At 36.8% G+C, this 17,111-nt stretch overlaps 1 protein-coding gene across 3 annotated transcripts in view; it reads left to right on the forward strand.

Annotated features, from left to right (window-relative positions):
* CEP97 (centrosomal protein 97) overlaps positions 1-15,857 on the forward strand; it is a 34,084-nt gene extending 18,227 nt beyond the window's left edge. For 2 of the 3 annotated variants that reach the window (XM_043996679.1, XM_043996681.1), the window contains exons 7-11: positions 646-810; positions 1,837-1,970; positions 3,569-4,346; positions 6,971-7,046; positions 9,602-15,856. In XM_043996679.1, coding sequence (XP_043852614.1) covers positions 646-810; positions 1,837-1,970; positions 3,569-4,346; positions 6,971-7,046; positions 9,602-10,309 — 1,861 coding nt within the window. In that variant the 3' untranslated portion in view covers positions 10,310-15,856. Of the gene's footprint in view, positions 1-645; positions 811-1,836; positions 1,971-3,568; positions 4,347-6,970; positions 7,047-9,601 lie in introns of all 3 variants that reach the window. The other variant, XM_043996680.1, reaches the window with a different exon arrangement.
* The last annotated feature ends 1,254 nt before the right edge of the window (positions 15,858-17,111 follow it).

Genomic DNA, 17,111 nt, shown 5'->3' on the forward strand with positions numbered 1-17,111 from the left:
ACTCAAGAAAAACAAGAACAATAACAAAAGAGCAACAAGAGTGAAAATAGTATGCTTCAATCTGCATTCAGACCCCATGGTTCTTTTTCTGAATGTGGAGAGCATTTTCCACTATAAGTCTTTACTCCAAAATTTTCCATCAATATTAATGTTGTTTACTGATAGAAATATAGTTTCAAATGTAATTTAGTTGAGGCAGCTAGGTGGCGCAGTGGATAGAACACCGGCCCTGGAGTCAAGAGTACCTGAGTTCAAATCCGGCCTCAGACACTTGACACTTAATAGCTGTGTGACCCTAGGCAAGTCACTTAACCCCAATTGCCTCACTCAAAAAATTTAAAAAAAAATGTAATTTAGTAATGTGAGTGAACCAGATAGGACAGTTTTTAAGACTCCTTGTGATTGTTATGAATGAGGAAGACTTTTTTTTAGAAGTTAGCATGAAAAATCTGAGCCAAAGACTCCAAGAGCCATAGTTCTTCTCAGCCTTTATCCATATTCTGGACATTTGATCTTTCTGTACTACTACTGCATTGGTACAAGCATGTTTTGATGTCATAAGATGAGAATGAGGCTTGAAGAGAAGGTCAGCAGTCACAATGGGCCATGCTATCCTAGACTATTCTTCATTCATTCTCTTTTCAGTTTGAAAGCTGAGTGGCTTTACAGTCAAGGCAAGGGAAGATCCTATCGACCTGGTCAACATATCCAGCTGGTCCAGTATCTGGCAACTGTTTGTCCTCTTACTTCTACTCTGGGCCTTCAAACTGCGGAGGATGCCAAACTGGAGAAGATACTGAGCAAACAAAGGTGAGCTTGTCAAAACTGTAGCAGCTGGTGGATTCCAAAGAAAAAAAACATTCTCAGCTCATAGCCATGTGGTATTAGTAGTTCTAATTCCAACATGTGGTGAAAGTGTTCCCAGCACAGTGTCTAACATATAATAGGTGTTTAATAAATACTTGTTGGCTGATGACCCCAAGTGTTGCACCTTCCATTACTGGGCACTCAAGACTTGTTACTGTTAGGGTTACAGAAGCGGAGACACCATCATATGGTTCCAGCCATAAAACTTAGGGGCCTCATTGCCTTTCATTGCTAATGGGGAAGAGGTCTGAGTAGGCAAAGAGGGAACAGGAGCTACATACACATACATATGCATAAGATAGTATGTGTGCATGGATATATGTACATATTTATGGTATTGTTTACCTAATTAATATATGTTTACAAATGTGTATTTCAATATTTGCTTTTGAAGATAACAGAAAATATTTTGTCATATCATATGTAGAGATCTGGTTGTTACTGGGTAAAGCCTTAAAGGGTTTTGTGTATAGAAGTACCATGTGGAGAATTATTTCTAGCCTTTCTTTTTTAGTTCTCCAAGATAAGGCTTTGAGATTTGGGAAGTGTTGGGATGGGGAAACTACCTTGTCTGAAACAATGAGCTGCCACAAGATGTAAACTGTAATTTGGGCGGGGGGGGGGGGGGGCAGGGCAATGAGGGTTAAGTGACTTGCCTAGGGTCACACAGCTAGTAAATGTCAAGTGTCTGAGGCTGGATTTGAACTTAGGTCCTCCTGAATCCAGGGCCTGTGCTTTATCCACTGCACCACCTAGCTGCCCCCTGTAAACTGTAATTTTTTTTTTGGGGGGGGGTGAAGCAGTTGGGGTTAAGTGATTTGCCTAGGGTCACACAGCTAGTAAGTGTTAAGCATCTGAGGCCGGATTTGAACTCAGGTCCTCCTGACTTCAGGGCCGGTTCTCTATCCACTACACCACCTGGCCGCCCCTTAAACTGTAATTTAAAATTGATATATTACTGGTTTTTAGGCTTCACCAGAGGCAGTTGATGTGCCAAAACCAAAATGAAGAGTCTTCATCTTCAACTGCTAGTGAAACAGAGGTAGCCATTGCACCAGAGCACTCGGATCCAGCTCCAGGGGGCCAAATCGTTCTGGAAAGTGGTAAGATTCCCATGTGCTTCTGTGAAGGGTACCTGTGGCAAAAATGTACATATTATGTGTACATGCATACACATAATACATATACATATGTTTTGGGTTTTATTAGGGCTTTGGTTTGAGAACATAGATCAATCTTTTCTATTTCTAAATTCTTCTAAAATTTTGTTGATAGCTTTTGGGTTTTTTTTTTTGATAGCTTTTGTTTTCATGTCAACTTCATTTCCAAAACCATCCCTCTCATTCCCTTGTCCAGCAAGTTGTTCCTTATAACAGAGTATAGGAAAGTGAGGAGAAAAAAACCCAATTCAACAAAACTAACCAATATGTCTAGACGGGCTACAGTAGAACAGGCATGTTAATGCATTGTCGATGGAGCTGTAAATTAGTCCAGTCATTCTGGAAAGCAATTTAGAGCTATGTCCCAAAAGTTACTAAAGTGTATATTCTCTTAAGCCCAGCGATACCATTATTAGGCCTATACCTCAAAGAGATCAAGGAAAGAGAAGGACCTGTGTGTTCAAGAATATTTATGGCAGTTCTTTTTTTTTTTTTGAGTTGCAAAAAATGAAACTAAGGGAATGTTCATGAGTTGGGAAATAACTGACCAAATGATGGTGTATGAATGTAATGAAATACTGTTGTGCCATAAGAAACGATGAAAGGGACCATTTCAGTGAAACCTGGGAAGATTTTTATGAACTGATACAGAATGAAGTGAACAGGACAAGTAGAACAATTTATACAGTAACAACACTGAACAGATTTGAAAGCCATAAGGACCCTGATCAATGCAATGACTGACTGTTATGACCCATATTGAAGCATACTACTCACTTCTTGACAGAAATAATGGACTCCGACTGCAGAATGAGACATATTTTTTGGACATGGCCAGTGCTGGAATCTGTTTTCATGATAGGCATATTTGTTACATACAGCTCCAGGAGTCCGTGAAATGTGGCCAACTTTCCACAATCCTTCCAACTCTGGCTATTCTCTTTTGTCATTTTTGTTAATTTTCTGGGTATAGGACAAAATCTCAGAGTTTTCTTAATTTGTATTTCATTTATTGGTAATTTGGAATGATCATACTTATGGTTGATTATTGTTTGCAATTCTTTTGAGAACTGTTCTTATCCTTTGATTACTTTAAATTATTTAAAAAATGTTTAACAGCATCACTATTTTGGAATAAGGAAACAACATTCTGGTTACATATTTTAATGACTATTATTATTTTTGTTTGTTTTGTTTGTTTTGGTTTTTTATTTTTTTTTCCGGGGCAGTGGGGGGTTAAGTGACTTGCCCAGGGTCACACAGCTAGTAAGTGTCAAGTGTCTGAGGCCGGATTTGAACTCAGGTACTTCTGAATCCAGGGCCAGTGCTTTATCCACTGCACCACCTAGCTGCCCTTTGATGACTATTAAGAACTATGAAGGCACTGTTTTTTTAGAAGATTTTTGGTTTGGGATTTGAGGAATATTATGGGGAATCACTGTTATTTGCTTGTTCATTTTTTAAAACATACTTAATGTTAATGCAGAATTTGTAGCTAAAAATGGACTATTCAAATTCAAATGAAACTCTGTTTTTTCTAGAACCTGTCATTCAAGTAAATTCTTGGGTTGGGGCAAGTGCTCATGAAGATCACTTATATGCTATTAAGAGTAACCTGGCAGCCTCAGTACAGACTGCAAGGTTTTCTCGAAATGACCTACACCTAGAAGACATACAGACAGATGAAGACAAGCTGAACTGTAGTCTTCTCTCTTCAGAGTCTACTTTTATGCCTGTTGCTTCAGGATTATCCCCTGTATCTCCTACTATTGAACTGAGATTACATGGTATAAACTTGGACCTGGAAGATGATGGTGCTATGATTGAATCTTTGAAAGAAATGAAAAAACAGGATGTGGACAAGGAAGTAGAAAAGGCTTTGTGGGTTTCAAAAGAAAGTTCTGTTAAATCAGCAAATGGTGAGGGAAACCCAGAGACCAATGACAGAGATGGAATGTTGTTCTGCCCTGAGCTGGCCACAGCAAGTGATGTCTCAAGGGATGGTGTTAGTCATTCCCACATAGCCTTTCCTGGGACAGGTGGATTCAGGCTTTCCAGTGCACAGCTTGTTCATGAAGGTGCATTGTCTCAGATCATTTCAGAAGAACTTCCCTGCAGGCCTTTACCAGAGGGATCTGTTGCTTTGGACAAAGATTCCACCTTATTTCAAAGAATGAATGATGCAGCCACCAAGCTCCAGGCCTGCTGGAGGGGATTCTACATCAGGAACTACCATCCACGAGCCAAAGAAGTACGCTATGAAATCCGGCTGAGGAGGATGCAAGAGCACATTGTTTGCTTAACGGAAGAAATGAGGAGGTGGGTGGAAAGTTCAATTTCTGGTGGCCCCCTGTTTGTGAATAGAGATCTTATTTTGGTTTGGAAGATTTGAGTTATCATGATGTGTCTGGGATACAACAGGATTTCCTTTTTGGAAACCTACATTTAGGTTTTCTTCTGATGCCTCTTTGTGATATACAGATAATTGAACCCTTCAGGGCTGTGTCACAGGAATATATGTTTTGTCAGGTCTTACCATGCTGTGTAGGCTTTGAATGTGGGCCAGCCCAGACTCTGTGTCTGTTAACCAAAGCTGGCCTGAATAAGTCTGAACAAACTCATTAGCAGTTTTGGCTACAGGGTGATAAAATTCTTAGAGCAGCTCATGAAGACCTATTACTAAGGCATAGGAGGGCTTGTGATCTGGGGCAAGAGAATGAATTTTCACAAAAGTGAAATTACATATCCTTGAAAATTAAAAGTTTATTTGTTTCTGGACATGCAAAAGAACTGTAAGGACAAGAAAAGATGATTTCAAAGGGGTCAGAGTCATTCAGCAAACATTAAGCACCTACTGTGTGCCAGGCACTTAGAGAGGTGCTGTGGACAGAGTGACTGAAATGATTTGCCCTTGTCCTCAGGGAGCTTGTATTCTCTTAGATTCTGGATGGAGAGATGGAAATAAAACCAGGAGGTAGCATAAGGCTTACAGACAATAAGTGTCAAAACAGCAGGAGGCCAGAAGATGCTGGAATTTTTTCAGAAAATAAATATGATTATTGGTTGGATTGGCTTCTGCAATAATACTAATGACAATAATGTCACACTTTAATAGACTTTAAAAGTTTGCAGAGCCCTTTCTTAAGTTTCATAGCTCACACAATCCATTTACGTTATCGGACAAAACAGTTAAAATTTTATAGGTTTGTGTTGAATAATTATATTTATTAAGGGTGCCCCTCACTTTTCATTAATTTTAAAGAGGTCAAGTTTAAAATTGTACATATCACTTTTCAGCATCTATTAGTTGGGACAGAAGAATACTGAATTGCTACTTTTATAAGCGGTTTCTTACAAGGATAGGGCCAAATTTAATATAGAGAGAGTTAATTGAGTGGCCCACCGTAATATTGGGGTCCCAGAAATAATGAGGGACCTCTGGGTTCAAACCTCCCTCCCCTCCGAACTGCCTTTTTAGATATTTCTCCCAGGCCAATAAGAAAGGAGCCTAACAGCCTCTTTTCCACAGATGAATCAGGTTTTATTAATGAGAATAAAATAAACAGCAAAAGTGAAATTAATAAAAATCAAAGATAAGGGAATAGGGAAAAAGAAACACGGATAACCCTTCTAACTCTAACCTAAGTCTATAAAATCCCCAAACTTGCTTCCAGTTCAGCTAATTCAAAAGAGCAGGGCTCGTATGTTAACTCACCATGGGCCCGCAGGACTCATCTTCTGCTGCTGCTCTCTTGTTCTACCAGAAGAGAGAGTCACTCTGGAAGAGACTGAGACTCCCCTCAGTGAGCATTTACTCTTCCTCCCCCAAAAGGGGAGGTCCTTCAAAACTGCCTGTGGAGAGTGGTTTCTCCTGCTGACATCAGCAGCACACATCACTCAGGGCAGGACAAGTGTGGCTCATCCCAATCAGTCAGCCAAATTCCAATAATCTTATCACATTCCCCACTTTGTTTCTTTGAGGAACACAGGGTGTTTCCTTGATGAAACAGTAAAAAATAACAGAATATAATACCCTATGCTAATAAACAATATGTTAATAACAATATAGAAAAGGGAGAAAGGGGAAATTTTGCCCAGAGGGGCGGTCCCTCATGAACCCATTCTTTGACACTGTCTGCAGAGGGAGGGCCTCTGCAGAGAATACATATTACAAATGGTGTATATAATAACAGAAGAAAAAAACCTCAACAAAACAAAACTGTTCATTTAAAGTTTTTGAGATCTTCTTGGAGTGTTGAGATGTCATCAGGAAAACTGGACTCTAGTCTGGATTCTGGTTGTCTCTGGACTCTTCTTTAGCTGTTGAACTGCTAGATTTTCACTAATCCTTAGTATAGCATTGTCAATGATCAAATTAAACAGTGAGAGTTCTTCAAAATATAACTCATACTCAAACTTTATATATATATATATATATATATATATATACACACACACACATATATATACATATATGTATGTATTATATTACATTCCCCTCTTTTATATAATACAGAGTTGAGACAGTTATGTGATCTGTAACATTTCTTACCACCATGTGTCTGGATCAAGGCCAATGGCTCATCCCAGTCAGTCAGCCAAATTCCAATAATCTTACCACAATACTTAGTACTTTGTTTTACGCATGACATTCTGGTTGTTATTGTTACTGTGATTGTGTTACTGTTCTACCCAGTGAGTGCTATGTGGAAGTGAATAAGATCTTTATTTGTTGGCTGGAATGTTAATTCATATTTACTAGGAGTTCACATGGCTATTTTACTTCCATTTAGGGTGTTCATTTTAGAAGAGGCGCAGAAGTAGAAAGCTCATTAATGGGCTATTAGAAAATCAATCTCTTGAAACTGTCTGCATTGGCTGTGCTAACCAGAAATTCAGAGTTCTATGCCTTATGTCAGTAATCTGAACATTTTGAATTGTAGATTGAAAAAGGAAAGAGATGAAGAGCATATTCAAAAGCTTGTGCAAGAAGAGGCTGTCAGATTCCTTTGGAACCAGGTAAAACTCCCTTCTGTTGCTTTTACTGTAACATTTCAGAGAGAAGAAGAAGGAGTAAGCCTGCACACCCTGGCACCTTAGCTACCCTTTGCAAAGATTAGGGATAGCAAGTGCCTTAATTGCCATTTATTTTCCTGTGTGGGAGTAGCGGATTCAGTGGGTGACATTTTAGTTTTATTTAAATAAAAAAAATTTTTTCTGAATAATTTGAGAAAAATGAAGATAAAATTCAAAGGAGGGGCAGCTAGGTGGCACAGTGGATAGAGTACCGACCCTGGATTCAGGAGGACCTGAGTTCAAATCTGACCTCAGACACTTAACACTTACTAGATGTGTGACCCTGAACAAGTCACTTAACCCCAATTGCCTCACCAAAAAAAAAAAAAAAAAAGAAATTCAAAGGAGAAGGGAAATGGCTAATAGCTTTCATGAAAACATGCCGTTAGGCAGAACAACATTACAGGGGCAAGGTTTGATTATAATTTTATTTGAAACTTCAGGCCCACATCCTCAGACTTTTCTGCCTTGCACTCAAGACACTCTGAGTTTGGCGCCATCAACCCTTTCTGTCATTATCTCACTTTGCCCTTATTCCTCCTATTCTGTGCTCTGGGCAAAAAAGTTTATTTCCTCCCCTCTAAACACACTTTTATTTTCAGCTTTGGCTTACACTAATTCCTGTCTATCTTTTTACCTGCGACCTACATACAGATTTCTCCATGAAGCCTCCTTAACCACCATCACAAACACTGCTTCTCCCTCCCTCTTGTCTATAATAACCCTACCTTTTCACACTTCATGTAGTACTTTGTTTTATATCTTTCCAATTCAATTACCAGCTAATCTTATGTAGTGTCATTATCCATGTTTGTATCTTATCTCTCTGTATGTTTTATGAAGTACTTTATCTGAATTTTGTATCTCCTCTAGTGCCTAGGAGGGTGTTATGTATACAGTAGATATTTTTCACTATAGGATGAACGAATGTTAAAATGATATTGGTTAGGGTAGTAATTGCCTGCCACAGTTTGTTGACCAAGGCACTGACTGATAGGTAGAATGTACTTATAAGGAAAACTCCCATCATTCCCTTCCAAGAATCAGCAACAACCAAATTTAAGGAATTTTTTGCGTGGAGTATCAAGCTACTTTGTGGGACTCTGTTTAATTTACATTTGACTACAAGTTGAGGTTTTTTTTTTTTAAATGGCTACATGATTGTATGTCTCTAGAAATTAGCATAAGCTGTTCTGTCAAATGAAAATAGGTTGACTCTTATTTAAAGGAGACCATCTGAATTATTTTCTATCCTGAAATTGTACTGTGTCTAATGCTGCTTGATGATCATCTAAGACTTGGAACCTTTTTGTGATGGAATTTATAGCAGGAATTTGACCTATATAGGCTTTTTAGAATCTTCATATGATTTAAGAGTCTAGTGACCATGAGCTGGGAGTTACTGAGATATTTTCAGAGAACACATTTACTCTGTCATTGATTAACATTTAGGAAACTCTTCTTTGTGCCTGCACATCAAAAGCATGGTTGTAGTATGGCATTATATGCTATTTTCTGCTTTCATTCACTGGATTTACTCTAACACATTTAATAGCTTTGTCTCCCACTTGTAAAAGGTGTATATTTGGTTTCATATAGAAAGATAATACTAGTGACCCACTATCCCTTTGAATTATTTTTCCATTTGATTTATCTCTGTTCTCTCATCCAATTCCCTTTGGGACTAGGGTGCTCATACTGTAAATATGTGGAAAAAACCAGGAGTATGTTCTGTGATCATTAAACATGACAGACAGGGCCCTCAGCTGCACTGAGTTCACCACTTGGTTTTGTAAGGGGCTAAAATTCTAGCTAGTCTGTCTAAAATATCTAATGAGTGGTTGCCAATAAATTATAAGCTTTAGTAAGAGTTTAGACTTTTAAGCATTTATTAAAGAGAATAAGAATTTGGTGAGGAGAAAGAGAAAGGCCTAGATTCATCTATTTATTAAAGGGAGAGCACATTTCTAGCTCTGTTCTCCACTAGCATCCTGAGGAAAAAGAGCGAGAGCACCAGCCTTGCCCCCTCTTCTTCCCACAAGCAAACGTCACTTCCTGACTCCAAAGAAAAGCCTCATAGACTTGCCCTCAGAGGCCTTCTCTTCATGGTGGAGCTTTCCTACAGTAAGTCTCCAGCAGGTGGTGTCATTTCAGTCATTACAATTTCATTACTAACTGGGCTAACTGGACATAGACACTGTTCCTTTTTAATTACAGGAAAAGTAACTTAAGTGCATGCCCTGCTGATGTAGTTTATGTTTGTGGGGTTTTGTTTTTTGTTTTTTTGCAGGGCAGTGAGGGTTAAGTGACTTGCCCAGGGTCACACAGCTAGTAAGTGTGAGGTGTCTGAGGTTGGATTTGAACTCAGGTCCTCCTGAATCCAGGGCTGGTGCTTTATCCACTGTGCCACCTAGCTGCCCCTATATTTGTGTTTTAAAGCCCGCTGCATAATCATGAGCCTCCTGTTCTATAATGAGACTTCCTTCTGTGGTTTGCAGGTGAGATCGCTACAAGATTGGCAGCAGACAGTGAACCAGCACCTCAGTTCTGCCTGGCAGTGTAGTGTTCCAGTCTCTAGTACCCTGTTGTCCTCCCAGTCTTCTCCATTATTTATTTCGAGTCAGGAGCCCTCTTTGGCCAGTGCTTCTGACTGGTTCATTTCAGATGCTGAAGCTCCCCAGGAGAAAGTCATCCCTGAATTCCCAGACTCTGGCTTTCACTCCTCCCTTGCAGAACAAGTTCACTTGCAGTATTCCTTTGATTCTGAAAAGAGTTCCATGGGAGGGAGTGAAAGTTCTTTAATGGGAAATTCCTTAGAGACAGTTAGATATTTCAAAGATACAGATACAGGGGATGCCAGTGAAGAGCACGATGAATGGAACAAAGAGAACTTGAATAATGAACAGGATAATAGTCTTCTGGAACAGTATTTAACTTCAGTGCGGCAGCTAGAAGATGCTGATGAGAAGACCAGGCTTGAGGATGGCATAGAAGATGATGGTAGCCTTCCAGTTACTTCAGCCCCAAATTCATATTCTTTGTCTGATTCAGCTGCTGCTGCTAATATAGCTGATAACAAAGCTGCTCCTTTGCAAGATGAAACCAGTCAGACACCAGACACTTGTAAATCAGATGCAGAAGTTCAAGCTCATCAATCAGAATGTGACTCTGCATTTCAGGTGCTGCCCGTTGGCATTGCTGTATAGTATGCCTGGTGCCATGGAAAACTGAGGAATTACTTAATTCTTTCTAATTTTCACTTGTCCTTATATTTTCTTTCAGGTGTGTGTTTTTTTTAAACAACAAAACTTCATAATTTATATAGAATTTATATTCTCATCTCTTATTTTCCAGATTTCACATATCATATTGAGGCTTTGTTTTGACAGCATTTTGCTAATCTTGTATGTTCAAGCACTCAGCTATATGATGCTGAATAATATTTATATTGAAAGCTGTATGCACTTTATTTCTTAATAATTGAGCTGTATCAAAATAGCTTTTTCCTTTGTAAAATGTACTAAGATTGTTTTCTTCCAAAGAGAATTAAACTAAAGCTTCTTCAAATTTAGGAAATTTTACCTAAATGGTTATTGCATTATTTTAGAGAACCTCTGCTCTTTTTTGTTAATGTGGAAAAGAATGATGTAATGCATTCTCTATAAAAAGAAATCAAATGCAATTAACCAGTATGTACAGGACAGTAAACTGTTCAGAGGGGAGCAAAAAGCTGGCTGCTTTGCCTTCTGACTATAGCAGGAAGATTCCAGCCTTGCTTTGATTTTTCTCCTTTTGAGTCAGGGAAAAACCTTTGCAAGCAAATCCAGGAGGACACAATGAAACTACAGAATCTTTTCGGTAAAGATGATTAATTGCCTTAAGAGACAGATCTTTAGTGAATATCAAAATATCCTTAAAAGAGCATGTTCTTCAACAGTGAAGTGTTTCATCCAGCCCTGAAGCTCTGCTTACTCTGAGGAAGCAATAATAGAAAATCCTTCTCTCAGATGAGAGCAAGCAAGCAAGCAAGCACAAAGATCAATCCATTTGTTAATATTACCACTGTATGTGTTCTTATTCTTTGATTAAAAAAACCAAACATACTAGAATCAGTTTTTTTTTTTTTATTATTAACCATTCTTGACCTGTTTCCCAATTGTGTCCTTTTTTGGATATTTTACATAATAGCCCCCATTTACATGGCCCTTTACAATGCACTTTCCTCACATTAACCTCATTTAAAAATTTTGTTTTTTATCCCCTGCATAGTGCCTTGCATGTAGTAGGGAGTTAGTAAATGCTGGTTGGATTTGGAGATAGCAGAAATATTATTAAAGCCATTTTATTTTATTTTGTTTGTAAATACTCGATTAATATTTTTTAATGTCACTGTCACTTCTCTCTTGATCCCTCACCCCCTAGCATAACTCTCTCTTGTAGTCTATAAGTACAGCCAAATCAACACATTAGCCATGGCTGAGAACATGCTTTGTTCTGCTCTCATCCGGCACTCTTCTCTGAGAAGCTTAAGGCACGCTTTACACTTAGTCCTCTGAAGTGACTATTGATCCCTATGTTTATCAGAATTCTGAAATTTTTCAAATTACGTTCACTTTACAGATAAATCTGTTTGTGAAATCTGTTTCTTTAAATGATTTACCCAAGGTCTCACAGCTAGTTAAGTATGAGAGCTAGGACCCAAACCTATATATTCTGACTCCAAATATTTCCTTTTTTCTTTTTTTTTTAAACCATTATACCATACTTCTTCTCCTCTATTTAAATAGGAAATTTTCTCCCTCTTTTTTGAGGGTTGGAGGAGAAGGGAGGAATTAGTACTTAGATTTGGCTGTGGGCATTGATAGATGGCCCATATACTCTTCCCTTTTTAATTATGCTCTTAGAGGTAAAGCATGTTCAGACTTGAAGGTGTATACTGATTGAAGAACTTGAGCGCGCGCTCTCTCTCTCTTTCTCTCTCTCTAAGGGAAATCTTTCCCACTTATGGTTTTTTAAAAGTCCCACATTTTGGAGAGTAATTAATAGTGGTGGTGGTGGGGAAACCATTTCTTTTGCCCTTTATCTGGTTAAAAAATTCTCCAAATGTACAAAGAAAATATTTTATTTTGAAGTACTCAAAAGTAAATACATAAATAAAAACAAGGATAATCTAACTTTGGGGAAATGTTTTAAGTGTTGGAAAATCGTCAAAAAATGTTGTAATATCTTTTAACCACAAGCACACAGAATCATGGAATGTTAAGAGTTGTGATTCATTTCCATTTAACAGCCTTGTATAAAGCATCTATTAATATGTGTAAGGCCCTATGGGTACGACACCCAAAATGAGACAACTTTCTTACTCTCAAGTTTACGTTATATTGGGAGAGTTTATATACACAAGTAAATAAATACGAAGTATATAAAAAGTAATTTCAGGAGGAAGAGAGCACTAATAGCTGTGGAAGACAAGGAGGTACCTCAAACTTTAGGAGGCACCTAAACTGTGCTACAGATTCTACTTCCTAATTAGATTTCTAGGATTATAACCATTTAGAACTCTGATGTCATTCAAATAATCTGAGACAAATTAGAAGTTAAAGACCTATTTGTCATTCCCTGTAACTCACTGGGAATCCAATCTCTAAAATTATGTGGAAAAAAAACACTGAAACCTTCCAGAATACTGCTAACATTGATATATTTATGCTGGAATTATTTTTTTCTGGGTTCATGAATAAGTAGCACTCAGGTTAAGAATTCTTTGGATCCAGAATGTTTTACTAAGGAAAATTTCCATCTGCTTTTTTTGGCTGTCTAATCCTAAAGTGAACATAGTAGTAATATATTTGTAGTTGTCAAGTGGGCTTATTAGGTGTTTTTTTATCCTATAGTGATAACATGTCTTATTGATCACTTGTTACACAATAATTGAAGCTTTTCCAGCCTTTGGACAATGCCACTTGTTTTTTATGGATCATTTTACATTTCTTCTTAAATGCATCCTATTTTTCTATTTTTACAATTAAGTGCCTAGTTTCCCACCAGGAGTTAAAGAAAAACCACCTTGTGTTGCCCTAGTGCCAAAGTCCTAATTCTCATTACATTAAAATTTTCCATAAAAGCTGCTAAAATTTCCTACTTCAGTATTACCTAATCAGACTTTATCTTACTCAGACCTTTTTCTTTGCTAAGCTTCTCTCTACACTAACATTAATTAATCTGCATTATTTTCTTTCTTTTGATACATGAATTTCACTACTCATAACTAACTTTTAGAGGAATTTAATTTCATGAAAATTTAGCAAAATACGTATCAGGTAATATTTTCATTTCTCTTTTACCTTTTACTAAAGTTTTGAAGTACAAGAATATTAAGACATCTCTTCCTCTTTTCCTTTTGGACTTTTACAGTTTCTCTTGCATGTAGTTGAGATTAAAAGTAATTTAAAGTTAGAATGTAGGAAATGTGTGGACCAGCTTAATATATCCTGAGGGGCTTAAAATAATTAAAAACTATATAAAATTTTTGGTTTCAGAGTCACAGAGTGTAATAGGTTGAATTAAGAAGCTAGTGTAGTTTAACAAGGCTTGGTAGTTGGCTGAAAACGATAGGTAAAAGAATTTGTTCTTTGAATATGGTAACCTTGTTTTAAAGTGTTTTAGTCAAGGGTTAGGGGCAGTTCAGCAATATTGCTTCACTTCACTTACATTTTTTTTCCATTCAGTGTAGAATTATACAGATTTAGTACATATCCATTAGAAACAATTATAAACAACTGAGCTTACTGGGATTTGGTTTAAAATTTTGACAAAAATTTTTGTACTTTACAGCAGTGAGTAGTAGACAGACAAAAGGTTTCCCTATTTTCATTTTTCTCTCTGTGTTTGAAAGGAAAACAAGTTCTACCATTGAACGAAGAGCAGTTATTAAAACAACAACAACAACAAAATAAGCACTTAGTGATTGATTTCTTTTTCTAAGTAACATTAATTATGTTATAAAAAAAGTGTTAACCTTGTAAAAGTTTAGCAAAGGATCCTTTCTTCTATACCTCAAGGATCTGTAATTTCATCAGTATAAATAGGTATTCCCTCTATCAACTGAGATATCCCCACATCTTACTTAGTAAATAGTTTCCTAAGTTGCTGGGGCCAAAAAAAATTATCCTTTGATGGTCAGCTCTCTGAACTTAGCTATGTTAGTGCTTGGATAATGTACATTGCTGGGCCTGTACGAGAAGCTCTTCCAGCTTGGTGAAGGGACTGTTAGAGCTTATGCTATGATTTTGAGAACCCAGGGTCATCTTGATACCATGATGAAATATAATTGTACCTTAATCAAATAATAATTATAATAAAAAGTGGCATGTTGCTGATCAGTATAAAGATCTTATAGTGAATCTTGGAATTTGATCACTTTAAACCTCAAGGTTTACTGAGCCAACTAGGTGTGAAAGTCCAAATTATACTAATTATTACAGAAAGCACTCGTCAGGCTAGTCAACACATGTAAGCTAGTTTGATTCTGTATAGTTGATTAATAAAGCCTCCTGCATGCGACAGGTAGAAATGTAAATAATTGACAAAACTATTCTCGTGAGGTTGAAGATAACTTTTTTCCTCCAATTATGGTAGATACCATTGATCTGGCAAATAGTAATATTTTAAAATGGGGTTTGTGTGTGTATGGCATATTTTTGTTAAAATAACAAAAACAAACCCCTCTGTAATGGTGTGTTTCTATGTATCTACTTAATTCCAAGTCTTATTCCCACTTTTGTTAATGTTTTCGGGAATTGGGCTTAAGCAATTGTCTAATTTGTAGTGGTCCATTTGATGTTTTTATGTTGTATTTGGAGCACATTAAATACCACAGTGCTTTCAGTTCAAGATAGACAAAAAGGACAGAAGCTATACTATCTAAAAAATGAAATGGATACAGTATAAAAATACACAAGATATTCCTAGGAAATGGATACAGCATGAAAATACGGCATGAAAAAGATGAGTGACCCATTCATAAACCAAGTGGAAAGATGGTTTGCTTATTTAATGTGTGAATTTTTTATTTTGATAATTATATATATATAGTTGAAGTAGATTTGCTATACTGTAGTCTGTCCTCATGAAGTTACTTCTAGGTAAAGCTTATGACTACTTTGTCATAGAGTAAAAGAGAAAATTTAGTCAAAAACACTTTAAAGGTTTTCTGAGTTTGCTTTCCAAGATGGAACCTGTTGTGCCATATTAAAATTTCATAAATAAAGTAAATAATAGTAAAAAAAAAAAAGTGAAAGGTATCCTTGGAGAGTATCCATGTATGGAATTGTATTTTTCCAAAAATGAGGTGCTTTTTTACCTTGCATACCACTCTGAATCTTATTCACTCCATTGATGGCAGAATCATGCTATCATGGCTTTGTTAATTTTACAGTTCCATTTCTTTGGTTTTGGGGGAGTAGTGTTTTATGTAGGTAATAAAGTTTTAAAAATTAATCTGATTGTGGTTTATTTTTAGGTTTCTAAAATCAGTAGGAAAATAGTGTGTGGTTAAAGTGATTATAGTGTGTGGTGTTTTTTTTTTGACTGCTAACTTAAAATTGTGCTTAAATGTTTAGTTTGTATTTCTGAGGTTCTAATTTAAAATAAATTATTTGTATCTTTGCTTCTATTCTTAATCTGACTAGTTTTTGAAAATGAATAATAATGATTCTTATTCATGATTCTAATGATTAAAGGATAATTGTTGTGTTGCTTTAGTCACTTCCGACTCTTTGTAACCCCTTTTGAGGTTTTCTTGGGAAAGATACTAGAGTGCTTTGCCAATTGTTAAAAGGAGAAATTCTCATAAAAATGGGGCATTGAAGGAAGAACTAATATAGAGGAAATAGGTGGGAGTGGAGGGCTAGTAATATTGGAATAATTGAAATATCCATCTGGGTTGGAGAGGAAGCAAGGGGCAAGGACTTTTAGAAAGGTGTGTTGATTAAGATTAGGAGGGTAGGGTAAATAAGGGAGTGACTTTTAAAGGGGAGGATAAAATAAGGAATAAAAGGGTAAGGAGAGAAGATAAATTAATGGGGATTGGGTAAAAAGAGGCTGAGAAGGGAAAAAGTAAAAATAAGATGAAGGGAAATTCACAAATAGTGATTATGGGGCAGCTAGGTGGCGCAGTGGATAAAGCACCAGCCCTGGATTCAGGAGTTCCCGAGTTCAAATCCAGCCTCAGACACTTGACACTTACTAGCTGTGTGACCCTGGGCAAGTCACTTAACCCCCATTGCCCTGCAAAAACACAAACAAAACAAATAGTGATTATAATTTTGAATGTGAATGGGATGAACTCACCCATAAAATGGAAATAGCAGAATAGATTAAAAATCACAGATGAGTAAACTAAGGCAAACAGGATTAAGAGATATGCCCAGGGTCACACAACTAATAAGTGTCTAAGGCTGGCTTTGAACTCATGAAGATGAGTCTTCCTGATTCCAAGCCTGGCCCTGTATCCACTTTGCTGCCTTGATGCCTCAAAGGAAATACATTATACAAAACAAATTGCATATATAGTATTGTACTGAGGTTTATTTTTTACAGAATGCTTCAGTACAGTAATAGAGGTTGATGTTTACTGGGAAGTAGTCTTGCAAACTGACATGTGACACTTCTCAGAGTAACTGAAAAGTACATAGGAAGTGTCAAGAATAAATATTACATAAACCTGTAGAAGGAAAGGAGACAGGTATATAATAACTACATGTGTTGATAAGTATTGTATATTTGTGTAATAGAATTTTAATACACATTCTGTCCTTTTTATGAAGAATTCAAAGCACTTTCAAATATGTCTTATTGTTTAAAAATTTTCCTGACAATTCTTTAGGTAAGAAGGCTTATTACTTAATCATTATATAGGTTAGGTAACTTAGTTACTGAAGGGTCAGATTAATGTCAGTGAAGAGTGTGATGTGGTAACCAAAAAAATGAATTTAATCTTAGGCTACG

This window comes from Dromiciops gliroides, chromosome 3 (genome assembly GCF_019393635.1).
Source record: "Dromiciops gliroides isolate mDroGli1 chromosome 3, mDroGli1.pri, whole genome shotgun sequence".
NCBI classification, from domain to species: domain Eukaryota; kingdom Metazoa; phylum Chordata; class Mammalia; order Microbiotheria; family Microbiotheriidae; genus Dromiciops; species Dromiciops gliroides.